This window comes from Blastomyces gilchristii (assembly GCF_000003855.2).
Source record: "Blastomyces gilchristii SLH14081 genomic scaffold supercont1.43, whole genome shotgun sequence".
Lineage (NCBI taxonomy): Eukaryota > Fungi > Ascomycota > Eurotiomycetes > Onygenales > Ajellomycetaceae > Blastomyces > Blastomyces gilchristii.
In genome coordinates this window covers 96,581-123,647 of record NW_003101640.1, presented here as the reverse complement: position 1 = coordinate 123,647, position 27,067 = coordinate 96,581, and the positions used below count along the sequence as shown (strand labels likewise).

At 40.5% G+C, this 27,067-nt stretch overlaps 5 protein-coding genes across 7 annotated transcripts; 1 reads left to right on the top strand and 4 right to left on the bottom strand.

Moving 5' to 3' along the window:
• Nucleotides 1-9,288: 9,288 nt before the first annotated feature.
• On the bottom strand, nt 9,289-11,447 carry BDBG_09458 (DUF52 domain-containing protein). The gene is made up of 3 exons (XM_002620150.2): nt 10,711-11,447; nt 10,564-10,632; nt 9,289-10,498 (listed from the first exon to the last, which is right to left on the bottom strand). Exons 1-3 carry the CDS (start codon nt 10,866-10,868, stop codon nt 9,703-9,705), a joined length of 1,023 nt encoding a protein of 340 aa, XP_002620196.1. The 5' UTR covers nt 10,869-11,447; the 3' UTR covers nt 9,289-9,702.
• A 3,722-nt stretch (nt 11,448-15,169) lies between these two features.
• BDBG_09456 lies at nt 15,170-19,243 on the top strand. Of its 2 annotated transcripts, XM_031724017.1 has the most exons (6): nt 15,170-15,746; nt 15,824-15,954; nt 16,081-16,315; nt 16,427-16,617; nt 16,701-16,812; nt 16,874-19,210. In XM_031724017.1, the coding sequence occupies exons 2-6, from the start codon at nt 15,904-15,906 to the stop codon at nt 17,983-17,985; spliced, it is 1,701 nt and encodes a 566-aa protein (XP_031581419.1). In that variant the 5' UTR covers nt 15,170-15,746; nt 15,824-15,903; the 3' UTR covers nt 17,986-19,210. The 2 variants fall into 2 exon arrangements, with proteins under 2 accessions (XP_031581419.1, XP_031581418.1); XM_031724016.1 differs by having other exon boundaries at nt 15,170-15,954; nt 16,874-19,243.
• BDBG_09455 lies at nt 19,179-23,166 on the bottom strand. 2 transcript variants are annotated; one of them, XM_002620147.2, is made up of 4 exons: nt 22,220-23,166; nt 21,641-22,086; nt 21,313-21,481; nt 19,179-21,225 (listed from the first exon to the last, which is right to left on the bottom strand). In XM_002620147.2, the coding sequence occupies exons 2-4, from the start codon at nt 22,009-22,011 to the stop codon at nt 20,902-20,904; spliced, it is 864 nt and encodes a 287-aa protein (XP_002620193.1). In that variant the 5' UTR covers nt 22,012-22,086; nt 22,220-23,166; the 3' UTR covers nt 19,179-20,901. The 2 variants fall into 2 exon arrangements, with proteins under 2 accessions (XP_002620193.1, XP_031581417.1); XM_031724015.1 differs by having other exon boundaries at nt 19,488-21,225; nt 21,641-22,064; nt 22,220-23,144.
• Nucleotides 23,167-23,670: 504 nt separating this feature from the next.
• On the bottom strand, nt 23,671-25,962 carry BDBG_18017 (uncharacterized protein). The gene has a single exon (XM_031725610.1). It carries the CDS (start codon nt 24,620-24,622, stop codon nt 24,266-24,268), a length of 357 nt encoding a protein of 118 aa, XP_031581416.1. The 5' UTR covers nt 24,623-25,962; the 3' UTR covers nt 23,671-24,265.
• On the bottom strand, nt 24,928-25,926 carry BDBG_18018 (uncharacterized protein). Its single transcript, XM_031725611.1, has one exon. The coding sequence runs from the start codon at nt 25,854-25,856 to the stop codon at nt 25,584-25,586; it is 273 nt and encodes a 90-aa protein (XP_031581415.1). The 5' UTR covers nt 25,857-25,926; the 3' UTR covers nt 24,928-25,583.
• Nucleotides 25,963-27,067: the final 1,105 nt, after the last annotated feature.

Sequence of the window (27,067 nt, the reverse complement as noted above, 5' to 3'; positions counted from 1 at the left end):
TCTACTGAGCTTATGAAACATTAGAGCTATATTCACTGTGATATATAAGTTAATACTGGGAACTACTTTGAGTTTCTATCATCTATCAATAGTGATATCTTCTATGTTAATCTGTTTCACAATAATATTTACATTCTATTCAACAGCTCACTGATATTTCATGAGATAATGAATGACTCAATGTATGAAGCAGTGATATATGTGACTGTTCTGAAATCAAAGACAATCTCAATAGATTATGATCTGAGTGCTGAATCTTTGAAATCTTTCAGCTGTGAGAAGATTGAATAGTTAATCAATTCTAAGAATTCAGATACTGATTTCTTTATTATCTCATCTTTATCTTGATTATCTGCAGTTCTTTTGAAACAGCTTCTGATAGATGAGTGACATTGTTAACTTAATCATATTGATGAAAATAGTATATTAAAAATGATCAGAGACCTATGATTTGATATTATTATTATCAGTCTGAAGAAATTATCATTCTGTGTTATATATGTTAAGGTTAAACAGAAACATGCTTTCTACAAGAATTTCACACCATGTCATGCCACCTGCAAGGTCTTGAAGATTTGAGTGAATATATTCAGTGATGATGAGACTCTTGAAACTGAGAATGATATATCATCTTATACTGATAAGAAGCTTGCAATAATGATAACAGATGATGTTATCTGTATGAGATGAATATTTCTATTGAAATGCAAGGATGAGATGTTGAGATATCTACAGATCTTTAATCAATTTATCAAGAATCTGCTGAGACATGGCATTGCAATCATTCACTCAGATTGTGAAGAATTGAATTCAAATGCAGTCACAGTATATATACTTAGTGAAGATATAAAATGAGAGTTAACTCTCTCTCATACTTCACAGTAAGATGAAGTATTCAAATGATCAATCAGTTTAATTATTGAGAAGTTTCAATTACTATTAATAGACTCTTCAGCTCTAAAAAAGATGTGAGATGAGACAGTTATTACAGTCACAGAGCTGCTTAACCTTATATCAATCTCAATGATATTGTATGAGAGCTCTGAAAATACAAAGCTGATTACACTGTATAAGATCTGACTTGAAGCTCTATCTTCTGCATATGACATTTGCTGATGAGGTTGCAAAGCATTCTTGAAGATAGTTTTCAAGCTCATTAATAAGATGGCTTTCTGTTTCAAAGAGTTGATTTTTGTGAGTTATGATGATTTTATTAATTATAGATTGATGAACCTCTTCAATGAGTATTTATACATATTAAATGACATCATCTTTCAGAAGAACCTTCATCTTGCTGATTCATCAATACTGACTACAATACATAATCTGAAGATTCTACTTAATACAGTCTGTAAAGTGACTGCAGTGATTTCTTCAGTGACATCAGGCCTACTCACTGCAGTCTGTCAAGAGACTGCAGTGATTTCTGATTCATCAATTAATAATCTGTTCATTGATGAGGAAATTCAACCTGAGTGTTCATTATTTCTTATACTCACTAGTAATTGATGAATTGACTATGATATCTTCACAAGAATACCTATCTTTTTAGTGCAGAATACACTGAACTTCTCAGAATTCACAGTTGAATTGAATGATTCTCTAACATCTATAAGAGATATCACTACAGTGAGAAAAGCTTCAGTGAGAAAACAGTCTTGAAGATCTACTCACTGATTCTGAGATTACTGCACTTCTGATTCTGAAAAATCTCACATGCATTAAAGCTTTTATGAAATGAAAATATTATTACAAGACCTGTATTAAACAGATCAACTATTTGAAACAGATAAAGATCTGATAACTGATTGAGAGAATATTATAAATGAGTATTCTTCATAATCAATGAGTATTTGATAAAAAGTTTAATAATATGAGTGATATTATCTGCTATAAGACCTGCTGAGTTGTCAGTGAAAATCATTAATAAAAGAGAGTTAATTACTCAAGAATCTTTGCATCTATTATCTCTATATTCATCTCACAAGCTCTTATGACAATCTCAGCATCTCAGAAATAGTATGTTCTGCAGATTGATATGATAATCACTTTTTTAAACACTCAACTATCTGCTGATGAACAGATATATATGAATCAACTCATAGAATTCTGTGAAGACTATAATAATCTTGTGTATGAGTTGATACAGAGACTCTACAGTCTTAAGTAAGCAGTACTCTTATAATATGAGAAGCTGTGAAAGATGCTATTACACTCAGACTTTCATATTAGTCTCTATAATACTGAACTATTTATTCATAATGAAAGACAGATCTATATAACTATCTATATAAATGATGTTCATCTCTACAGTCTGAAAATCAAAGATCTGAACTGGGCCAAAGCTGAAATCACTGCTAATTATGAGATTAAGAATGTAGAGAATTTCAACTGCTATTTAGAAATGAAGATTAATAGCAATTCAACTTCATTGATATTGTTTTAACTTCTCTTTGTAAGAAATCTTCTGAAGAAGTTCTTAATAAATAACTATCATTTTACATTCACTTCTATGAAGAAGAATGTTGATTTTATGAATAATGATGAGAAACTGATTATATACATAGCAGAATTTACTCTACAGTTCTATCAATTCAGTATCAGATCTCTGCAATATCTGGCATTTAATACACATTCTGATATAAGCTTCATTGCAGGATTTCTTGAACAATTCAGCTTTCAGTCTATATCAAAGAACTGGGCTGCATACAAGTGTACACTCTGATATCTACAGGGTTCAATCAATGAGGGTATAACCTATCACAGAGGTGCTGAAATTGAACCTGTAGCATATGCAGATGCTGATTGAGCCGGTAGAGATTCAGAATCCTGTTCAATCACCGGTTATATCATCTACATGACAGGTGGCCCTGTTGCATGATGAAGCTGCCGGTAAACAGAGGTCTTCAAGTCATCAACAGAGGCCGAATATATTGCATTCTCTGAGACTGCATATGAGCTTGTCTGTCTTCAAGAGCTTCTAGAAGATGCTGGATTCATTCCATCTCATCTCAACAATCTGGATGCTGATAATCACCTTATTCTCACCACAGTCAATGATCTGGCTTATACAATTCATGCTGATAATAAGTCTGTCATAGAGCTATTCTCTTCCGAAGCAATTTCACACTGCTCAAAGTATATAGAGATCTGTTTTCACATTCTTCAGAATCTTGTCTGTAAGAATGAGATATCTATCTGATATGTTTCATCTGCTGAGAACATAGCAGATAAGTAGACTGACCGTGTGACCGTGTCTGAGATCAGGACCAGATTTTTTGATAGTCTCATTATCAATTCGACTGATCTCATTACCAATTCGACTGATCTCATTACACAGTTTTAACATTAGATAGTAGTCTCATACTGTCTCAGTGAGACTTACTGTCTACTCTTGTCACATTTTTCAAATGAGACCATGATTTCCACTTCTCAATTTAAATTATTTTTATTGCTTTAAATGACTTTAAATCTCATTTGAGTGTTACCAAAAAGTGTTACTTTTTAAAAAATTAAAAATAGTCTAAAAAAAATCTTAAAATGTCTAAAAATAGTAACTTTATGCCAAGAATGAGACTAAATGAGATCAAATGGAACCACTTTCTCATTTTTTTCAAGTCATGGTTTCATTTTAAGATCTGATATATAGTCACTTTACATGTTTTTTTAATAGCCAGTCTCAGCGGGATTCACGCCAAGAAATGTATAAGACCAGATCAAATGGGACCAAATGTGAAATTCATGGTCTCAGCGGCCAGTCTACAGATAAGCTTACTAAATCACTTGAAATGATGAAATATACATGTTGAAAGGAGATTATGAAGATGAAGAGATAGAGAGATAAAAAATGATGTATATTATGACTGATTTTTCATTACTTCACATTTTCCAGTCATTTTTTGTACCTGTACTTGATTTGAAGGTGAATTTTGTATATAGCATCATGTATAGTTACTCTGGTGAGTGAGAGTGTCAGGTCACATGATCTGGCTTACTAATCCTTTCACCATATAACTTTTCACAAGCTAGCAACCTTTCAATCACACAAGCTTTACACCTTTCACAATATATACTAGAGTTTTATTGATAAGAGATAAAAAATAATGATCTTTCTTTGTCAATCTATTCAGATCTTAATAGTTCACATAGAATCAGAGTTCTTCATCTGATTTCTTTGTAAAGAGAATAGAAGCTGCAGTGAAAGAGTTACTAATATGTATAAATTTCTTATTTAACAGATCATTGAGTGTCTTTTAAAGAAGAAGAAGTGTATCTTAAGACATATTATAGAGAGAGTCTTATAATAACTTGAGATTCTTATCATTCTTCTTTTCTAACTTAATACTGTGATTCACTTCTGAGTTGTGTAAAGAGAGTATATTTGTAATATTATCTTATCAGAAAATATCTAGATATTTGTAATATTATTAAGAGAGTTTCATATGAGAATCTGTTATTATAGTATAAGATAACTTCTCTAGAGCTTTCTTGATATTAATCAGACTGACAGAATAGATTGATACATAATTCTGCTATCAGTGACTTTGTCAGTAATCTCATCAGTGACTTTCTTTTCAGAGCATTTTATAAGTGTTAACAGAGATCTGTGTAAGATTCATAGTCTTATAAATATTATCTTCATGAATTCTATCATTGTTAGAGAATATTAAACTCCTGTTTTAAGTATTTAATAAGATGCCTTGTTCAGATAGCTAGACAAGTTCTAGTATAAAATCATAGTCAAGATTATTAACTTTATATATATAAACATCTTCATATTAATATTCTCTGACATCTATATTTAGTTTCATTATATAACAGATATGAATGTCTTTTAAATCATCAAATTCTGCAAAAAGTCAGGGTTTTAATAAGAGAATATGCTAAAGATTATAATATCTTACAACTGAAGATTTAATCATTGTATAATAACATAGACTGCTGTCTATCATAGCTTTCATATTATACATATTATCAATCACAGTAGATATAAGAATCACATTCATTGCTATTTTCTCTTCAAATCATTGTTATCTGACCTCTTCAAGCTTCTGTTTATAAATTTGAATAGAAGCTAATCTTTTCTCTGTTTCATCAGAGCTTCTTCATAGTTATCTTTCAAATCTTTCTTTAATACAATGTAGTTGACACAGACAGGCACTGATTCATTCTTTGAATAAAGAGATACTGATCTTTCTCTTGAGTGAGAAGGTACATAGACTGATTAACAGTTGAAAGTAATATATTCTAATCAGTTACAATTAATGCATATCTCTTATTGACATTAATCAGTGACTTCTTCAGAAGTGATCTCAGAAACACAGAAGCCTGTTCAGATAATAAAGACTCTTGCTTATATATAGATATTTAAGTCTACTCAATTCATAACATCTATATTATTATTGTTATTTCTCAGTATAGATGTATAAGTAACTGAGATATAACATTTTCTATCACTGTTCTGTATACTCTTAAGCTTGATAAGACAGTTATTCAATATCTGAAGTTATACACAGAAATCTTTATAAGTCTGATCTTTGTCTACACTTATAAGAATCTGTAAGAGTTTAAAAGTTAATATCTTCTTAAGCATGCTAATCTTCATTTAATTCTCTTAAGATTAATTATCTACTTCTAGAATCTTAATATTAAAGTCAGAAATAAATGTTATAAGAGAAGTATTTCTCTATCAGACACTCTGTAATTAATTTAATACTTTCTATTATATAATAGTATCTCAGAACAGAATATTAAGATATTTAATAATATTATCAGATATTTATAACACTGATTCACATGTTTTTATTCATGAATAAAACTTCTATTTCACACAATTCTTCAATTATTTATTAATATATTAATCTTAATTAATTAGTAAATTAATAACATCTTTATCTATACTCAGTTTCATAAGCATTTTCATTCTTTATAATAAGTAGAGAGTGAGATCAGAAGTATTAAAATATACAGATATATTTAAGTATTCTTTCAGTGCTTTTATATTTAATTCTCTAGATGTTGAATTTGCATAAGTTTCTTATTAAAATAATTATTAAATCTCTTCATATTAATGTTATTAAGTTACATGTATATCAGCTATTTATTACTATTGTAATTTTAATATTACTCAGAGTCACTGTAATATTATATCTATACTTATATTCAAGAGTTCTCTCATATTATTATTAGATATAATTATATCAATTATCAGATATATAATATCTGTAAAGTTGAAAGAAGTATAGTTGTATAAATATCTTATACATCTAGACTGGCCGCTGAGATCATGAATTTCACATTTGATTCTATTTGATCTGATCTCATACATTTCTTGGCATGAATCCCACTGGGACTGGCTATTAAAAAAACATATAAAGTGACTATATATCAGATCTTAAAATGAAACCATGACTTGAAAAAAATAAGAAAGTGATTTCATTTGATCTCATTTAGTTTCATTCTTAGCATAAAGTTACTATTTTTAGACATTTTAAGGTTTTTTTTAGACTATTTTTAATTTTTTAAAAAGTAACACTTTTTAATAACACTCAAATGAGATTTAAAGTCATTTAAAGTAATAAAAATAATTTAAATTGAGAAGTGAAAATCATGATCTTATTTGAAAAATGTAATAAGAGTAGACAGTAAGTCTCACTGAGACAGTATGAGACTACTATCTAATGTTAAAACTGTGTAATGAGATCAGTTGAATTGATAATGAGACTATCAAAAAATCTGATTCTGGTCTCAGACATGGTTACACGGTCAGTCTATATACATCTGTAATATCAGAACTCTCAGATCTTTTACTAATATTCTCTTTATAAGATCTTATTCTTCTTTATAAGATCTTCTTACAGAGTCAGAGTGACTGATGAGTAAGCTTCTATCTAAGAACTTAATGTTTACTTAACTGATTGAGACTCAGTATCTGTTTAACTGTTTAACTGTTTCTCTATTTCTTATGTATTATTATATGTTCAGATATCTCAGTGAGTAATCATTTCTAATGAGAAGATAATATATAGATAATCATTTCTAATAAGAAGACAATGAATGTTTTTCAAATGTAAGAAGTCTACACCGAATAGATTGATATAATATATAGGTCTTATATAACAAAGTGAAAAACATTAGAGAAGGAAAGAAAGAGAAAGTGCGGGAATCAGTGATTGGAGTGGATATTTATATGTGTACGCGGTGGAGCTTCGGGGTGGAAGAATAGGAATTCCATGGGTTTTTCGGCCGAGGATCGGCGACCGAGGATCGGAGCTTTCGGCGGAATCTGTGGAGTGTAATGGAATAGTCTATATGATTGATCGGGCGCAGCCCGCCACAGTATTCTTTTTTAAAATACATATTATTTCTTCATTTACTATTCATATTCACAATACATATTGAGAGGGAAAATATTTTGATCTCAACAAAGCATGATACCATCAGATTAGTGGGGCCAAAGCATTCTTCTTATATATAAAATGAACCGCTTGCGTAACCATCAGTTATGCTCTCGAGAATCTGATCTCTGCTGCTGCCTTGGATGCGTACGTCTATACGTCTACATATAAGCAAGTGAATGAACAAAATATTCTCTCAACAATCTGATGCAGCAGTTAACTGATTTGAATCAACAATTTTCCACTCTTTCTTTGAATCAACCGTAACTATATGAATGCGTTACGCAATCAAATTTTGTTCTCACATGCTGATCTGCAGCACTTCCTCTTGCCTCCTTTCTTTTCACCCCTCGCCTCATCTCCGTCGTCTCGCGGAGAGAAAAACGGAAAAGCTTTCAAGGAAGAAACGTCAGGATTCCCTGTGGCAAACAGACTGAAATTACATTGTGCCTCCCTCCCCTCCTGTTCCCCCTTCCGCGGCCCCTATGTACAGTATGCTTTCATTTTCACAATATATACCCGACCCCGCTTATCCTGATTCCGGCGCGTCAACGGTATCTTTCAACGCTGAAAAAGTGGTGTGCTGGGGGGGATTGTGGAGCGTATTGTCACTGATCCTGGCACTGGTCATCTCGCCATATTTACAGAAACAAGGAGGCATAACTATAGATAGTAGCAGGACAAAAAAAAGAGGCCAAAGCCAAAGCCAAAGCCAAAGCGGCCCCTTCCCCCGTTCCCCTCCTTTCTTCAACTTGGAATAGGACACCAAAGTCGTCCTGTTAATAATACCCACAGATAGCCAGCCAAAGTCAACAAAAGGACTTTGGCTTCTCTACCTAGTGTTGCTTGGACGCGCAACCCCCTCACATCCCACATTGTCTCGTCTTCCCTCATCCTCGTCATCCATTGTCAACCATGTACTACCTCCCGCCCGGGGGGGAGGATGAACAATGGATGACGCGGGCAGGGGGGATGGGATGAATGGATGAACGGGACGGGATGTCATATCCGTACCTCCCCTGCGTTGCATGTGTGCATGGAAGTATGGTATATGGTATGCGCGTCCCGCATGTTCGAAAACTGCAAAACAGCAAAACTGCAAAAAACAAAACGCGCATACGCATGCTGACACACATAATTCCACATCCCTCTGCTGCCTTGCAGATTCGATAGCGTATTTTAGTGTTCTGTTTCCTTTGTTCCAAGACGACAGGACAGGACAACCCCCGTGTTCTTACGTATGCGGTTTACGTATGCCCTGTCGGTGGGAGCAAGGGGGAATAATACAGAAGGAGGAAAGGGAGATATAACCTAATAGAGAGAGAGAGAGAGAGAGAGAGAGAGAGAGAGAGTGTGTGTGTGTGTGTGTGTGTGTGTACGTGTGTGTGTAGATCTTGAATAAGGCGATGAGATCAGCAGGGCGGGATGTGAGGGGGTGTCCATGGGTCCATGGAAAGTACTTTTCCTCTTCTCCCTCGAGATATCCCATGAATAGTGGTGGAATCTCAGCTTTGATCTGTTATGCCTGCGTGCAGGTACCCTGATTGAACATGTACATGGGAGCAACCTTCTTCTAACTATATATATACCTCACCTCATCCATCTACACTATCCCTTCTTCAATCATCACCTCCTTTTCCCCCTCCTAACTAGGGCTTCTAGGGCTGTATCATGATTCACGTGAAGAGAGAAATGGATGGACGGGGGGGGGGACAATGATTGATTTATTCGGTCCCCAATGTTTAATATATCACTTTAAATCTACATAGACACATCATATTGAGGTTCATTGCTAAGTTTTTGTTTGTTTACCATTGCATTTCTGGGCATGTTCTATCGATGGAAAGAGAGGAAGCACATACTCAACAGATATTCTAGAAGAAGAAAAATGGGAGGAAACGCGTTGTTGAGTGAGTTTCAGAAGACGAAATAAAGATGTTGCTATTGAAGATATATCTACTTAATCTACCCGCCATTCCTTTCTTCTACATACCATCTTTTTCTCCATTGGGCAAACACAAGCAAGAAAACATAACTATGTAAATTAAGATGGATGGTGTTAAGAAGGAAAAAAATAAGAATAGGACGGGAAAATACCATGTACCCCATCCCCTCAGATCTAGACTTTCTCACGTCCCCCCATTTACAACACCGCAAACGCAGAAACATAACTAACCGAACTATCCGCAACCGCAACAACATCCGAACTCCTCTCATACCTCACAAAATAAAACTTCCCCTTCTCCAACTCCCTATCCCCCATTCCCCCCCACTCTCATTATCCTCTTCCCCCTCCCCCTCCCCGCTACCCTTCCTCACCGCCTCCAACCCAGCCATAAACAACCCCAATCGGATGCCTCCCACAAACCGTATTCCCCGTCTTGCGCAACGCATCCAGAAACAACGCCGTCTCCCCCGACGCAATCGCCTTCATGCACGCAACGTCACACGCAGAGATGCTCTCATGGATATACGCGACCCCCGCCCCACCATTCAACATGCGGCTGCGTGCCTTGAACGCCCCGCCGCCGGACACCGCGTCAATGGCCGCCTGCGTCCCAGCTATCGCGGCAGTGCTCGATGAGCCCCGTGCCGCCGAGGGCATGGGCATGGGCAGGGGGAGTTTCGGATACGAGAGCGGCAGCGCCGGTGCGGGCATGTGCACATCGGGGACGTAATATGTGTATCCGAAGCGGAGGCCCCAGTGGCAGAAGTCGGAGGAGACGATGAAGGCGTTCGTCTCGTCGGCGAGGTAGGGGGCCAGCAGGGCGCCGAAGGCTGCTTCGGTGGCGGCGGAGGTGCTGCCGACCATCATGGGGACGAGGCGCGGGTAGGCGGTTGCGGGCTTGGTGGGGTAGAGGGTGCGTATAAGGTGGTGGATGTAGGGGAGGTGGAGTTCTAGGCTGTGTTCGGCGGAATCGACGGCGGGGGACATTGTTGTGAAGCGTGGGTTGGTGGTGGTGGAGAGAAGGTGGGTGATTAGGTCTGTGTCCAGGAGGAGGGGGTCGGGGGATAGAGGGGTTAGGTATCTGGTTAGCTGGGGGAGGGCGATGGTGGAGAGGTAGTGGTGGTGGGAGGGGCCGATGAGGAAGATGCGTTTTCTGTATAGTATTCATTATTAGTGCGTGTGTATCTATCTGTATGTTAGGTGCTGGGGCAGACATACGCTTTGGACAGGTCCAGCATCTTATAAGCCCAGGCAGCACAGGGACCCGAGTAGGCGTAGCCGGCGTGACTGTATACAATCAATGTCAGTTACTATGTAAAATTCGGACGAGAAATAGCTCCGATTAGAATAAACAAGAGAGCATACGGTGCAATGATGATTCTAGCTCCAGGGACTGGGAGGCGGCCTAAGCCTGGTAGCTCATTAGGGACCTGGGAAAGCCATTTGTTCAGCTGGCTTGAGAGGGTTGGTTCGTGGTCTGAGTACCAGGACCCGGCGTGTGTTGCTTCTCTAGAGGAGGACATTCTGGATAAATCAATTTTTATATGAGGTACGTAAGTTCTATGGTATTAATTGGTATATTCATGTCAGGAAGAGTGTGGGTGAGGAGGGTAGCCCAAAGCGTTGGTGGGATGACGTTTTTGGTGTTGAGTCTAAGGCGGGGAAGAGTTTTGCGGCATGCCGAGAGGAGGGCGCAAGAGTTAGACACGGCATGCCGAAGCCGGGATTAAGAATCTAGGAACCAAGAAGTCGGAATTTATTTGCATAGCGAAATTTTAAATTTCCTCGCTATTTATAGGGCATCTTATAAACTTTTAGGATCAGCGTAATATTAGTATGTTTTGCTGTGAGGTGTTCAACATCCATTCATACACAATAGCATGCACCCCCAACCTCAATTGACAGGGGCTTATCATTCTCCCAGATCTGCATCAGCCTGAACTATAAGCTAATCAAGTGGGCTCTGAAATACCGGGAGGGGAACTGTCCTCCACTCTTCTAGGAAAAATGTAGCTAATAATGTCGGTCACATCTGAATTGGCATAGTTCCATCCTTTACATGTTTACATTTGCAGTTAATATGTAGTCACCTCGTATTGTACGAGGTCTTCCCGTGTCGCTTCTAGCGGGCTTCCCACGTGTGGCCCGCCATGCATTATTTCTCGATCTTGTCCCTCTCTTCAGCAGGGAATATTATTACCCAATGTGTAAAACGGTAGAAATACGTTGATGCTAATCGAGAATCATGACCATAAATCCAGATACAGCAGCTTCAGCAAAGGAAACTCCTCGTCCAAGGCTGTAAAATTCCAGCGGATGATGTCCCGATACTGCCATAGAAACCTGGAGAGGAGAGAACACGTAATTCCTCAAAGTACAGTCAGCAGAAATTCAAGCGTGATCTACTGAGAACCTAGTGTTCCCCCTCAAAGAACCCCATAAAAATGTAATTCGCCGGCAAGTTGTGGTCATTGTAAAGAGCGTAGACCCGCGGAACCTTAACTTCTTCTGTTGCTTGTTATACGAGAAGAGCATATTCGCCCTTTCAACGAGGCCAACTTGGCCTGCCCTTACGAATTTGACCACAAACTCATCACCAACTTTAACGACCTTATACCCATTGTGCTTGACCGAAAGAGTCTCGCATTCTATCTCGGGGTCAGAATGGGATGTGGAATATCGGGAGCGAAATACAGCAAAGGATGGAGACCTAGAAGTGTTGAATTTCAAATGTTTATGATGTTGACTTCTTAGTAATGTAATCAACCACCTAATGCTCGTTTCCACCTAACACTCGCCTTTGTAAATCAATTACAATCAACTTTAAATGTTAATATCTCAATAATTATTCATTATTTTAATTCTTTAATTTGTAATCTATAAATATCAAGATTTATAGTATAATATAATTCAAAGTTATTATAATATAGTTAAAATTGATTAAAATATAGATTCAATTAGAAAATAAAATACAGTAAAATAAAATATATAATATTTTATTATAAATTAAGAAATATATATTATATATCATTGAAAATAATAATTCTTATATAAATATATTACAATTTAATAAATATTAAATTATTTTATATAAAAATTCTATATGTTAATTTTTAAGAATTTTTTGATTTTTTTTATTATAATTCTTTTTATAAATTACAAGTAAAATATTGAAAATTCTTGAAATTTTAAATTTTGAAAAGTAATTTATTAAATATAAATATAGTTTAAGATTTGATATAATAATTTATTTAAATTACAATTTTAAAGTATAAATAATACACAGTTATTACAAGAATAGTATTTTAAAATATAAAATTTTATATACAAATTTAAATAAATCAATAATAAATAAGAATTTCAAGATAAAATTTTATATTTTATTAAAAATATATATAATCTATAAGATATTTAATTTTTATATGAAAATAATTTATATTTATAAATATATTTATAAATATAGACTGTGTATTTTATTTTAAATTAGTATTTTAAAAAGCTTAATAAATTAATAATTATATGTTATTTTCTCATAGAAATTTAATATAATATAATATATATCTACAAATTATCATTCTGTTTTTTAGAATAGTTTTAAATAAATATTCATTGAGATATGAATATTTGAAGTTGATTGTAATTGATTTACAAAGGCGAGCGTTAGGTGGAAACGAGCGTTAGGTGGTTGATTACGTTAAAGTATAAAGTGGGTAAAGCTGTGATGAAACAGCGCGGTATCGGCTTTCAGGGAGGCATTTCCAGGCCTGGCCGCACGGTAGCATTCTTCATGAAGGGATCGGGTTTTCTTGTACTCCGTACATTTACAGTCCACAAGAGCGGAAGTTGACTGCGCACAGTGGTTCGTCGCGTTGGAGTGAAAGTTACAAGCCTATTTGCCACGTGATCACGCGTCTCGGAGCAGCGCGCAGCATTGGAACAGCTCTGTCCTTTGACAGAGATGATTATAGCAAAACGCGGCACGAGATACTTTGCAGAAATTTTTGCATTTTGCCGATTCATCAAGAATCGCTTTTGAGTTGAGCCCATGGAATTGAGGAAGCTCATAGATGGCGAGACTGAAAGGCTTTAACTTACCGGAGTTAAGATATTCCTTCATAAAGACCAATCAACACCTTTGGATATCCCGTGCCACACCACTACACACTACATCCAGCTAGAAAAAGAGCTACTCGCGAGACTAAAGACAGCTCGCGACGAGGTTGGGTGAATGACTTACCTATCTGCAGACCTACATATCCACGCATTTATATGTGGTCAGCTCTCTCAATCGCTCCTAACCGTGTCTGTATAGTTACACACTTTATACCCCATTGTACCCAGTTAAAGCCCGGCTACTCGTACAAGTCCTTCATCCACCATGGGTCTCAAGCGCAAGGCGTCCTTCACCACCATTACCTCCCCAAGGAGCCACAGCTCCCCAACCTACCATAACCACAACCACAACAACAACCAGACCTCCCCAATCCAAATGCCATTCCTAGGCACCGCAACAGTCACCGTCGACGAGCCCCCGCGACACCTCCATAGCCGCACGCGCAAACGGTTCCGCAACGACCGCCCGGACGACCAGAGCATATACGGTAAGCCTGTCATTAAAAAATACCATTCATTCCATAGAAATGGTGGGTAAGGGGGGTTTCTATAGCTAAATTTCAATCTTATAATAGATAAAACCCTCCAATGGCTATTTTCCGCCCAGCGGAAACCAAACGTATCGCAGAATAACCTAGAATCCACGCTGGCGGCTTCTACCGCTGATGATCCCCCCAATGAACAACAGCCATCACCACCACCCCTAGATCCCAATCAGCAGACGCTGCAGAGATTCTTCCAGCCCGTTCGCAGTTCACGAAATGCCCAGAACCAGGACTATAACCATGGATTCAAGGCTGTAGTGCTTCCAGCTGCCACACCCACACAGCATTTAGCTAATAATGGTGTATCGATATCGAATCCTACACAGCCGGTTGAGGGGATGGGTATGAATAATACGGGTCTGGACGTCGACATGGACATGGATATGGATGGGGGTTGTGGGGGTATGGAGGGCTTCGTGCCGGTGCATGTGTTGATGGCCCTAGAGCAGGGGCAGGGGCAAGTACATGCACATCATCGTCATCATTATCATCAACAACAACAACAGCAACAACTGCACGAGCAGGATAGGCGATGGGTTGGTGGTATCGGATGGATGTAGTTTGTGTGTGCCTATTGGATTGGGGGGTTTATGTCTCTTAATTGCTTATTTCTTATTGATTGCGGTTTTGTGTCACTGCTGTATATATATATGGGCGTGCGGCGTTCTTTTTTTGGGTCGGATGTCTGATATGTTTTTAGCCCTTCGAAACGGAGCAAGTTCGTTCATTTGGGATGTGAGGTCCTGCTGCTTGCGGGTATGTTCTTCTTGTCTCCCTTGCCATTATATATCGGTAGATGTCAGCTGGAATCATAGAAGTAGATGTACGAAGAACATTTGAAGCACAGAAGAGGCGCCGTTTTTGAATTCTCTTGAACTGAAATTGCTCAAGAGATGTTGCATAAGAGCATGGATAGCACCCGATGCATAGAAATATGTACATCCCCTTCGAAAGAAGAAATTGTATTAATAGATTCTTCTCAATGTGGCGTATTCTATATATCCAACAGCCAACATCAAACTGTGGCGCGACCATTTATCATAAGGGTCGAGTGTGGTTTAACGGGTTTTCAACGGTCAAGAAGAACAGAGCTAACTAGACATGTTGTTATGAATAAATGTAGATAACTAAATAATATTTAGTTCCAAACTGGTTTGGTTTTTTATTTTTGATATTTTCTTTATGCTTTTATAGCTCTAGCAGGATCGCCGGCCTTATCCTCGCCCAGCCAGGATTGAGTGGGTTAATCTTAACCCTATCCTATCCACCACCAAGCAACTTCCAACCTCCGACCTCAACCTCCGACCTCAACCTCCGACCGACCTCGACCTCGACCTCACCAACTTCCACCTCCCAGTCCCGCCTTGCATCCAGCTCTATCTCTCTGCAATCCTGTTTCTCTATACCCACCTGCCCATCGTCCGTTGCCGTTACAGCTGCGATTGTTGCCGTCGGAATTTCTTGACTACATCCCCCCCCACATCTGCCAGGTGGTGTGTGTTTTTCAGCCAATTGAGCAAGGGTTTGAAACAACCTCTTTGAAGGAAACTTTTGAACCACCTTAACTGTCTGAACAACACCAATCACTGCACCCTCCCAATGGCGCCGTCATTATGAACTTCCCCGTACGCTGCTCTGTTTCATAGGAAGCAAACAAAACAGAAAAGAAAAAAACAACACCGTCCCGCGGATATCCATAGCGAAAGCCCCTGATATCTACCGGCTTCGAAATATACAATATTGGTTTGGAGGCCTACACCGGGGGACATTCAACAATAACTAACATCTCTCGCCTATCACTTGTTCATTCCCGCCGAAAGCTTTCCCCCATTTTGTCATTAAACTCCCTCCAATCCGGCGCCATACATAGCCTACCCCTCGTTCCCGGACAAAGCCAGCTATGCCTGGCGCAAGCTTCGAGAAATCCGTCAAGGGGGCAACAAAGACTAAGGTCAGTATATATATATCCCTAAATCAATCACCGACGCCATTCATTATCCCTCATAACCATATCCCATCCAGTTCCAAAGAGTTAAACCCAGCCAAAAAACTGACACAATCCTAAAAACAAAACTAGAATGCCGCCCCGAAATCCAAATATATCGAACATATCCTGACCGCAACATACAGCGAGGCCGGCGTCGCTGAAATCTTTCGCACGCTCCAGTATCGCATCCGTGATTCAACATGGACCATTGTGTACAAAGCCCTCATCGTGGTGCACATGATGATCCGCGAAGGTTCCGCCGGCGCTGCGCTGAAATATCTAGCGCAGCATCCTAGGCTTCTGATCGTTACGAGTATATCTGAAGGTACTTTTTTTTTTCTCTTTTCTCTGAGAGCGACGGAAGTGGTGGTGGCAGATATGTCAAATGTGTGGCTTTCATGCTATTGTATGCAAAATTGTTGACCTTCAAGTCTAGTCCAGGCCCAAGGACTGAATATATGGAGATACTCTGAATATCTCATTTCGCGCGCGAATGCCTTTGCGGAGACCAAGACAGATTTCGTACGCGGCGGCGAGGGACGGTTAAAACGACTTACTGTTAGTAAGGGCTTGTTGAGGGAGACGGAGATTGTGCAGAAGCAGATACATGCCCTGGTGAAATGTGATGTGAGTTGCGCCGACTGCGTATACTGTTTTTTGGCACCCCATTGGACACAAGCTGACGTCCTTTTCTTTTTTTTCCTCTCCAGCTCTTAATGGACGAACCGGATAATGAGATTAGTTTAACAGCATTCCGGTTGCTGACGTTAGACCTCCTAACGCTATATTCTGTGATGAATGAGGGAACTATTAATATTCTAGGTATGTATACCTGGTTCGCAGGATCCTACTTTAGGATGATAGCTTACGTTGGGCGTTATAGAAAATTACTTTGAAATGTCGCGACCGGATACCGAACGTGCTTTAAAGATATATAAACGGTTCAGTGCGCAGACGGAAGACGTAGTGAAATTTCTACGGATCGCGCGGCAGTTCGAAAGCGCCACGCGCCTGGCGATACCGAATCTAAAGCACGCCTCAACCGACCTAGCCAAGCTTCTTGAAGATGACCTTAACGATCCAGATTTCGACCTGCGCCGGCGGGAATATCGTGCGCAAAAGTTTGGCACGAGCAGCGAAGAGAAAGAAAAAGGAGTTGCGAGAAGCAGATCAGTCTCAGCGCCGCAGAAATCTAAGCCTGCGCCTGTTTCAGCGCAAACGGCACCACCGAAGCTAGAAGTAAAGAGCTCAGGGCCTAATCTGATTGATTTCTTTGACTCTACTGACCAACCTCAACAGAAGCAGCTGTCCATGCTGCAGCAAACTCCTCAACAGCAGCAATTCAATCCTCTAACTTTGCAGTTCCAGCAGCCACAACAGATGCAACCGCAACAATTCCAACAAACGGGCTTCCAACTGCAGCAAACTGGGTTTAGCCCGCAGAGTAACTTCCAACAGCCTCAGCAATTCATGCAGCAGATGACAGGCCTGGGCCAGCAGCAGCAGCAGACGGGTTTCGGCGGGCCAATTCGGACAATCGAATTCCAACCCCTTTGGGCAAATGCAACAGCTGCCGCCGACTCAACCTCAACAACAATTACAACCCCTCCAGCCAACCCATACTGGCGCCGGATTCGGCGGCTACACCCCGCAACCACAATGGAACACCTTCCAATCGGCCCTCCCCAGCATCCCGCAAAATGGAATGGCTTCGTTCCAGCAACCCACGCTTACCGGCGGAGGACGGGCAAACAACCCCTTCCGCCAATCCATTCTCCCGCCAGCCTCATCAGACACCTCCAACTTCTCCCCGCTCAGCCCAGCTTCGTCCAACCCTACGCCCTCCTCCACAAACCCCGCAACCACTCTAACCCGTCAATCTACAAACCCCTTCGCCAAACGCCTCACAATGCAAACCCCTCAATTCACAAATGGCTACCAATCCCAATCCTCATCGCCTTTTACCTCCCAACCACCCACCGCCCCCCTCCCTGAACTACCATCCCAAGAACAACAAAACCAACAACCCGCCGCACCCACCCTCCAACCCCAACGAACAGGGAAAAACCCGTTCGCCCGCCCCCAAACAGCACCTGGCCTCCGACCACAACCGCAAACCCAGCCTCAAATGCCCGGGCAGACGCTCGCGCCGCTCCGGCCCAACCCGACCGGTAGCACGAACCCGTTCCGCCAAAGCGTGTTTATAAACCAGCATACGGGGCAGGGGTGGCAGATGGGCCAGCAGGGGACGATGGGGGGACTGGAGAATTTGGAGACAAGGCCGGTGTTTCCAAGGCCGGGACAGCAGATTGCTTAGCTTTTTTCTTTATTTCCTTTTCTTGGTAATGTGTTTGCTCCCTTTGGGTTGTTTTGGGACGGATGGGGGGTAGGAGGGAGGGGGGAGAGGAGAATAGGGGAGAAGATGAAAAGAGTCCTGGTGACCTGGGTACTGCCAAGAAGACACCCGGCCGGCTTGCTGGCTTGTGTGTGTGCACGCGTGAAATTTTGCTATCATTTGCATCTTTGTTATCATTACCATTATCATTCATTCCTCTGGTAAAATTATACCACTCTTGTTCAGCTTCATTTGTCATGTTTGTTTCATTTCATTTCATTTCATTTCATTTCATTTCATTTCATTTCATTTCATTTCTAGCTCTAGCATCACTTTCATTAATCAGTACCTTGTTTCATTGTCATATTTCTTCCCTTTCACCCCCTTTCCTTTGCATGTGGGTGGGTTTTCTTTTCTTTTTCCCTTTCCCATCCCTCCTTGCTACATTTTCGTTTTCATTTCTTCCCTTAAGTGATTTTTCCCCCTAGATATAGTATTATATATATCATCATCTTCAATTTTCTAATTTCTAATTTTAAATTTTCAAATCTGTTCTCTTTCCTTCTTTTCCTTTCTCCATTTCTTCTTTGCACCGCGTCTTTATTGAAAAATTAAAGACAGACAGACAGACAGATAGATAAATATAGCTAGAATTAAAATAAGGCTAATACAATTCTTTTGATTTCTGTGGCAGGCACACGCACACGAAACTGTTGGACGTGTACGGGACATACATAATATACATGCTTACAGCCTGAGGCGGAGGTGAATTTGTTGAAGCATTAAGGGATTGGAGAGTCAGTTTTGATAATCCGCGAGGGCTTTCGTGGGGAGGAACATCTCCGGCCCTCATCTAACTTCTCTTCCTCTTTCATCCTCCTTGTCCCGCTTTAACGTCCATGTAGGCTTTGAGTCAAGAATAGGTTTATGTAAGGGGTGGGGGTTGTGTTGTCGCCAAGGTACTCCGTGCAAATATGAGTGAGTGAGTATATTAGAGAGATAGAGAAGCAAGCACCTTTGGAGAATCAAAACTGAGAACGACTCAATCAAGTCTTTGTTGAAGTCCTTTTTCCACTCCCAGATAGCATAATATATATATCCACGGAGCGACGCAAAGAAGAGAGAGGGTGAGTTTTAAAAAGTAATTTGATCAGCCCTAGGCCCAAGGAAAGTTATATTTTTTATTATCAGAGATGATGGTTGCTTCAATGCAATTCAGGTACTATCCTCCTACCAAGACACTTTCATATAATTTTACCCAGCACCTCAACTGAAATCTATCTCCTGCCACTCACTACGACCAACAGTTTATGTCTATAACATATAAATAACTACACGCAACACAGCTTGCATTGCTCACGGTCTAACCAAAGAGTCGGTCTAATAACATCAGCAGTAGTCAAGTCTGGGATATCCAATCTTTCACTAGAATCTCTCTTCTGAAACAAGCGAAAAAGCACGCAGAAGGTGGACGACCAAACCTATGTCTTGATTCCTCATCCCCCCCCCCTTTTTTTCCCCCTCTTCCTTGATTTTTCTCTCCCTTTCACGTCTCTCCAGAGAAATAAAGGTTTTCCCTCTCTGCTTTAGCGATGTTCTATCTACAGCTAACCCTTAACTCAATAACTCAACCAGAAGCCGGGTTCAACCCACTCCCACTTTCCTCCTTTCAAATGGTGGTTGTGGTATATCCATCTTCCTCTCCTCTTGCCCCCCTCAAATCCACTACATAGTATAACAACCATCTTCAATCCGAATTTCGCAAAAGATGAATAACCCACCCTTCAACAGTCGGTGGTTGGGGGGCTGCTTTGATTGAGTCACGCCCAGGCGAGCGAGACGGAGAGGGAGAAAGGAAGTCTCCTTTATTCATGTTTCCGCTAACTAAACTATAACGAACTAGCAAAACTTAAAATCTTCATTTCAAGCAACCGCCAAATAATAAATATCCTCTGGTTTCCACCTGAAGTTCTGATCGTCGTTCATTAGTTATTCGTCCGATGCATTATTTTGCATCCTGCCCTCGCCCTCGCCCTCGCCCAAATGCCCTTTTTGCCTGGTAAATTAATTCCTCAATGCTGTCGATGAAGAAACTTTCGAAAATTCCTCTGACCTCTCTCTCTCCAGATTTGCTCAAAAAAAGAAAAAAAGAAAAAGAAAATCGGAACACGCGATTTACAGGACATCAAAGAGACGGATGGCATGATATATACTGTTTTAAAAAAAACGAGTATTGAGATAACATTTCAGCCGCTCACCCGGGGCGGGCGGGAGCAGGGATAAAAGCCAACAAGGAAAACAGGAAAAAAATAAAAAACAGCACTCATGCTCTGCTAAAGATCTAGTGACCTTTTCATGCATGACTTAGGAAGTTTGGCTCAAAAATATTGTCTCCGCATTCCTGATCTCTCATCCATCTCAAGCCAACCTAATCAATACCTCCTCCCCTTTCAGCTCAACTCGGTAACAACTACAAAATCTATACAACGAAGGGCTCAAAACTAGAGTGAGGATATCATATCGATGACGAAAACATATTGAAATTCTTTCCTGCGCGCATGGCCCCTATTTATTTTTTAAACAGTCTCGCGATCGGCTTTCCGCCGCGCCTCGAGTGCCTTGACTGACCATGGCAAGTGCTTAACGGGGACGATGAAGAAGCTATTGCTGGCATCTGCGATACCCGCTAGAGCATTATACCACGCCAAAAACGCACAAATGATTCCAAAACCACCGCCCGCCTTGATGAGCGTAGGGTTCGGCGAAAACTCGGGTGTGAGGAAGAAGTGACCAAGAGCAAGCATCAAGAATGCAAGGTCGAGAGTGACGAAGACGAGGCAGAATGCCACTGTGGATCTGAGAGTACAAACGAGGAGGATGGTTGTGAAGATCCACCATCCCTAAAATTGGTGACACGACATATTAGTATAAGGGTCGTCTCTTACTGCAGGAGAAACAAGACCGGATTTTCCATATCAAGAACTTACGAAAAGCCAGAATCCCACTGCGTTCTGGAGCCCGGCTTCTCCGTTTTTCTCGATCATAGTTGCCGTGATTTGAAACCCACCAGGGGTGAAAATAATTGCGTAAGAGATCCAGAAGCCACCGTATGACGAGAGAGCTGTTGCACCGAATGTATTTCCGATTGCCATTTCCCTACAACAATGCCATAATATGTCAGTTCTCGTCATCCACACATTTTCTAAGGATGAAGTGGGGGTGGGACACTCCGCATTTTTATTTTTTTTTATTTTTTTTCTTTTCTTTTTCTTTTTCTTTTCTTTTCTTTTCTTTTCTGTTCTTTTATTTACTTACCACATGCCCGCAAGCAATTGAACGAAGCCACCGTAACCATACGCAGATGCAACCACAATATTTGGCGTGGCCACCCCTCGCGTGTGCATGTTGATCAAACTGAGGACAAATGTGGTGAGGGCGAAAGCAGACAGGCCAAGCGGAGCCGGGTTGGCGAACTTGCGCTGCTCAACGGGGCGATACAGACCGGGCTGGAATTCACCTCCGAAGGCGGGGAGTCGTTCTCCGGTCGTTGGAATCTGAGCGAGAGGACCATATCCGAAGCGAGCGGCGGCCTGGGCGACTTGATATTCCTCATTGGTCATGGTGCGGCCCGGTTGGCTTCCATTGGAAGACACGTTGGCGAAATCTTTTTCTGTTGGTTCGCTCATTGTTCCCCACGCGCTTGTTGTCTGTTTATGCGTATACCACGAGTCGACGGGGTCTTTTTCTCCCTGATATAAGGGCTTGGAGGGAGGAGATGGTTAGATCTACTGAATCTAAATAGGGACGAGAAGAAAAAGAAGAAATGTGAAAGAGAAAAGAGAGACCGCAGGATAGGTTAAGTTGAAGAGAAAAAGAGAAAGAAGTCGGACGAACCTGCTCTATGCACACAAAGAAGGATAGGGAGGAACGCAGGGGCGAGGAACAAGGAAAGAACAGGAAGGAAGGATGGCCAGAACTAAAAGACGAGGAAGGCGGGAAGGAAGGGTATAAAAGGGACAGTGAGACAAGTCGAGAAGAGGAGAATTCTGGAGAAACGATTGATATTCTTCTCTATAGGAGGAGCTAACAATGCTACTCGGTGAGGTCGGTCGGACAGACGGGATGTTCGTTTTTGTCAACGATCCAAGACGTAATGAAGTATCATTACTGATTGGAATTAGACCAGGACGGGGAGAGCGAGAGACACTAGATTGGGCCTTGGCTGGGCCTTGGCTGGGCGGGAGCTGTTTGGTTTCGTTTTGAGAGACCGGAGCAAAACAAAGAACAGGTATCCTCTCCTTTATTTTGCATTATTAGGTAGGTAAGGATCATTGACGGGGTAAAGGCGTGGAGGACATGAAAAAAAAAAAAAAAAAAAAAAAAAAAAAAAACACAACGTGGGATAAGGTTGGTGGAGAGAACAAGCTGACTCTTTGATACAAATTAAAGGAAGCGAATGACTGCCTAGGTTTTTTTTTTTTTTTTAGATGGCCGATAACCCCAGGAAAGGAAGAAGGATGGAGCTGTGCCAGGATCGGAACGATAAAGCTCAACTGGACATCTGTTGATATTTTCTGTCTCATAAATTTTTATTTCCCAGAACTAGGTACCGAATTACCCACCCCAACCAGCATCCGAAAACCAGGAATGACGTAGAGCTCCATAGATTTTCGCATTCCGCACTAAACTCATATCAGGTGGGTAATTCTTTTTGTCAAAGAGCAGCTGAATGAACCCGGGGGAACAGGAATTTTATTTTACTTCCGGAAGCGGTGGACGGAGTTGCATGTGGACTCTCTTTCTCTCTCTTCTTTTTTTTTTTTTTTTCTCTAATTTATATTCGTGATTGAGATCTCGAGCAGAACAGGAGGCACTCAACAATGCGGTCATACATCGGCTCGGAACCTTGGATGCAGGGGCAAGAAGGAGGCAAAAACGGACCATCTGGAAGGGCGAAATAAAACGGTGTGACCGTGGTCCCAGATTTAAGTTAACCCGAGATTTCTATGGGTATATTTTTGGCCAAAGTGAATTCATTTTCCGACATAGTACCCAAATCCATTTAGGGATAACTTGCCGCGGATTTTCCGGAAGTAAAGTTTTATCTCTTTTCTTTTCTTGTCTTATCTTTTTTTCCTATTGCTTCACATGTAATTGCTACGCAGATGAGATAATGTATGTCGTAGATTACAGATGCTGTGCAATGCCTGCAGCCGGTTTTCCGCCTCTACCGCTGCAGCTATCCTGCCATTATCGAATTGAAAATTAAATTTTTCTCTTATTATTATTGCTCTCTCTATAATTGTGGAATTTAAAGAGCCAAAAAAGTGTCAATTAGGAAGAATATAAGAAGCTGCTACGCCGTGTGATGTCTATACCATATATGATTGATTGCTCGCGATCAATTTGAATAAAAAGCGTAGAAATTTCCCCCAAATCCCATAAGCTGGAGCTCAATCCATCCATTCCATCTATCTATTTCAACAAACAGACGAGATTACATTGAGACCTGTTTCATGAAGCTCCTATATCGGATAAAAAATTAACATAATACAAAACTACCTACATACAATAATGGTTAAGTAAGTTCCAAAAAGTCTTTCCCCAACACCATCATGATCATCATCGTCGTCGTTGGCATGTTAGTATCGGAGCAAATACCTCAAAGTCGGGACTGAGACGGTCTCACTTTTTCACGGAGTTTCCAGGATCAGAATGTCAATTCTGGGATATTATTTTGGTGTTTTTAGTTTTTAATTGTTCCGGGCATACATGTGATTTTGTTCAAGACTTTTTATACTTGTGTCAATGTTAATCTGGATTGATTTCCCCTTTTTCGCATGGTCGACCCAAACCAAATTAGGGTTCTGGTATACTGCGTAACTAGTTACGTCCATGGGTTGCATAAAAAGGTAAAAGGTAAAATACCCGTTTCATCCTTCAGCTGCTGAGCAGTGCTAGGATCTCGGTGAAACTGTGGCCAGTCCAGTGATGATGGGCAGTGAAAGCCGAAACGAGGAGCGAATGACACAGACAGACGCATGAGGAATTTGTTTTCTCCCCTCGATGTGCATGATCATCATTACAATCCCAGGATTTGTGAGCATCGTAGTGTACGTGCACATATGCAATACAAGAAAGCCCCCTCCCAATCCCCCACGGGCCAAAAGTCATATAGCTATTTCCTTTTTCACTCGAGGGAGCCAAATTGTAAAAAAAAGGGGTTCCCGGGAGGTCTTTAGTAAAGTTCTTGAGCCAAAGCCACAGCTCTTGGAGGAAGGCTTCAAAATGCCACATGGTGACATGGCTTCGTGCAAGCCTATTCCGGATCCACAAAGCTTCCCCACAAATTCGCTCTCCTTTGGGCCCTGGCGTGCTAGAATCTGGGGTAACTAGTGTATTAAGCCTGGTTTGCTATCACTAGCATACATCTGGCGACAAATAGACGAGCCCAGTCCCTTCTTGAACGTTGAACCCTACCAAGTTTGGGGGGCTTGGTGCGCTGAAGGTTACAAAAGCTGCTTAACGCTGAAGTTTTGCAAATTTGAGCTTTAACTTATTTGCAAAATTAACACAAGTTCCAGGATCGCTGTGCAATATATTGATATTTCAGGGGTGAAATTTTGATTCCAAACGGGAGTTGAGATGGCCCTTTGAGCTTCCTGTATCAGTCTGATAATCAAGGTGCAGTTGTCCTAGCTTCTTTTCTTCTGAACTTATGCTGTCTTTATATTGTTAATCCGAACGAAATCACGATCAACCGTGGTTTCATATCTCAATATTTTTTATTCATTTTTCACCCTTTATTTTCATGAACGTATAGGTACGGCGGGAGCAACGAAGCAGAGATGAATAACGCACGAGTTCGAGGACCAAACAAACCACCCACGATTTTCCTTCACCGCATCTTCAAAGCCCCCACCCCCTCTCTTATAGCAACTCATGTCGATGAATTGACGTGAAACCTGATAGAGAGACCTGACGCATCAATTGCCGTGTGCTAAACATGCAGATGATGGCCTCAGAGCTCAGAGGGGAAAAGGTAAATGAAGAATGATTCCGGATTGGTTGACATGCTCAACCTGCCCATCGCGAGAGAGTGGAACGGAGGACAGATCCCAAGGACGGATGAGCAATTAGATCTGCCTATCCTACCCACAGATGATGGGTTGTGATTGCACCTGCGACGGGAGAAGTCGCACGAAAACGGCAACCCTGGGCAAGATTTCTTATTTGCTCCGAAGGGCTAGGGTCATTATTATTGAATGGCGACGGCGGATGTTGAAGATCGTACAAGGCATTGCATAACGCATAGCCCGACAGCGAGTGGGGTGAGATAGCGGTGACACACATGTAACATTATTATTGTGTGCTTTGTGTGCAGGAGTCGACGTCGTGGTACAAACAGAGAGTACGTACCGTGCATCCACCGGGCGTCATCTTGGAGACAAGGGGATTTATCCCCTCCATGCACATGCTCTATCCGGACAGTAGGCCCCCGTGTGCTATGTCCACTTTCTATATGGTTCATTTGACAGCGAAAATCACACTGATCGTTGTTGTGAACGTGATTGGTGTCCTCTCCCTGCGTCCGGCCAGGCTACCCTTAAATAGGCGCCAAGGCTGCGGGCGTTCAGCCTCACTAAAATTACCACAGTTCAGGCCTCGTTAGGCGTCGTCAAACTTGAAACCCCTCTATTTCCGGTTAAAGCCACGGCAGATGGGCAAGGCGTCGGACGCCTGGAACCTTGGCACCGGAGCAGGGACTGACTTCGATTTTCATCCCTCACAAGCCCGCGAGAATATATGATGACCCGTGACACGATGCAGGCTGGTGGTTCCTTTGAAACATCCGAATTGGACATCTATGGCTAGGTTAACAACAATAGCGATGTCTAGTGGATTGAGTGGTGGGACATCTAACTATAGCCCAAGACGCTAGCTTCATCTCTCAATGCGGGACGTCTGAGTGGTTGTAATAATATTAATATTGGTTCTATCTACGGAGTAACCGTGCCATGCTTACTCACTCCCTCTAGTGAGTGCACCAGTGTACAGAAAACCACACTGTACAGAAAATATTATCAATATCTTCATTCTTCATCTTCAAATAATCATTATTAATTATAATCATGTCTAAATCTTCTAATTACACTGAGGAGCAGTTGCAAAGAGCAGTTGACACATATAAAAGCAATTTAAAATTAAAAATCACATCTCTGTCATGAGAATTCAAAGTCTTATATATTATCTTATATGAAAGAATCAATGAAAAGAAATCAGAAACTATAAGAGTTTCACTAAATAAAGTATTGAATAATAGTCAGAAAGAGATAATTAAGATATGAATTTATCAGTTGAATATTAATTTTTGTCTATTCACTATCAAGTATATCAAAGTTGCTGTGAACTGTATATTAAAACAGTATTATACAGATTCAGAGACTGCATCTCTTACAGTAAGCAAGATATAAATATATCAATTCATTAAATATCTATCAGATTATGAATAAGTCAAGCAAAAGCTTCTGAATTTAAAATAAGTATCTTATAAGAATATAAGCTTCATTATTAACTGATTTAATTAATATAAAGCTGTTTTCAATTAATATCATTTTTTTCACTATGATATCTATAACTTTGATAAGATTGAATTTCAAGAAGAAGAAGAATATAAATAGTAAGCTATAACTGTTTTTAGAGACATGAATTCTGTCATACAGTTATTATACTCTCATAGAT

What these genes read in the sequence shown, in the direction of transcription:
- BDBG_09458 (XM_002620150.2), bottom strand. Translation starts at nt 10,868, where the DNA reads ATGTCCTCCTCTAGAGAAGCAACACACGCCGGGTCCTGGTACTCAGAC. An exon ending in GCTAGAATCATCATTGCACC is followed by an intron (nt 10,633 to 10,710) that starts GTATGCTCTCTT and finishes GATTGTATACAG; the next exon opens with TCACGCCGGCTACGCCTACT. An exon ending in ATGCTGGACCTGTCCAAAGC is followed by an intron (nt 10,499 to 10,563) that starts GTATGTCTGCCC and finishes AATACTATACAG; the next exon opens with AAAACGCATCTTCCTCATCG.
- BDBG_18018 (XM_031725611.1), bottom strand. Translation starts at nt 25,856, where the DNA reads ATGAACCATATAGAAAGTGGACATAGCACACGGGGGCCTACTGTCCGG.
- BDBG_09455 (XM_002620147.2), bottom strand. Translation starts at nt 22,011, where the DNA reads ATGAGCGAACCAACAGAAAAAGATTTCGCCAACGTGTCTTCCAATGGA. An exon ending in CAATTGCTTGCGGGCATGTG is followed by an intron (nt 21,482 to 21,640) that starts GTAAGTAAATAA and finishes GCATTGTTGTAG; the next exon opens with GGAAATGGCAATCGGAAATA. An exon ending in CAGTGGGATTCTGGCTTTTC is followed by an intron (nt 21,226 to 21,312) that starts GTAAGTTCTTGA and finishes CACCAATTTTAG; the next exon opens with GGATGGTGGATCTTCACAAC.
- BDBG_09456 (XM_031724016.1), top strand. Translation starts at nt 15,904, where the DNA reads ATGCCTGGCGCAAGCTTCGAGAAATCCGTCAAGGGGGCAACAAAGACT. An exon ending in ATGCCCTGGTGAAATGTGAT is followed by an intron (nt 16,618 to 16,700) that starts GTGAGTTGCGCC and finishes TTTCCTCTCCAG; the next exon opens with CTCTTAATGGACGAACCGGA. An exon ending in GGGAACTATTAATATTCTAG is followed by an intron (nt 16,813 to 16,873) that starts GTATGTATACCT and finishes TGGGCGTTATAG; the next exon opens with AAAATTACTTTGAAATGTCG.
- BDBG_18017 (XM_031725610.1), bottom strand. Translation starts at nt 24,622, where the DNA reads ATGTGGCATTTTGAAGCCTTCCTCCAAGAGCTGTGGCTTTGGCTCAAG.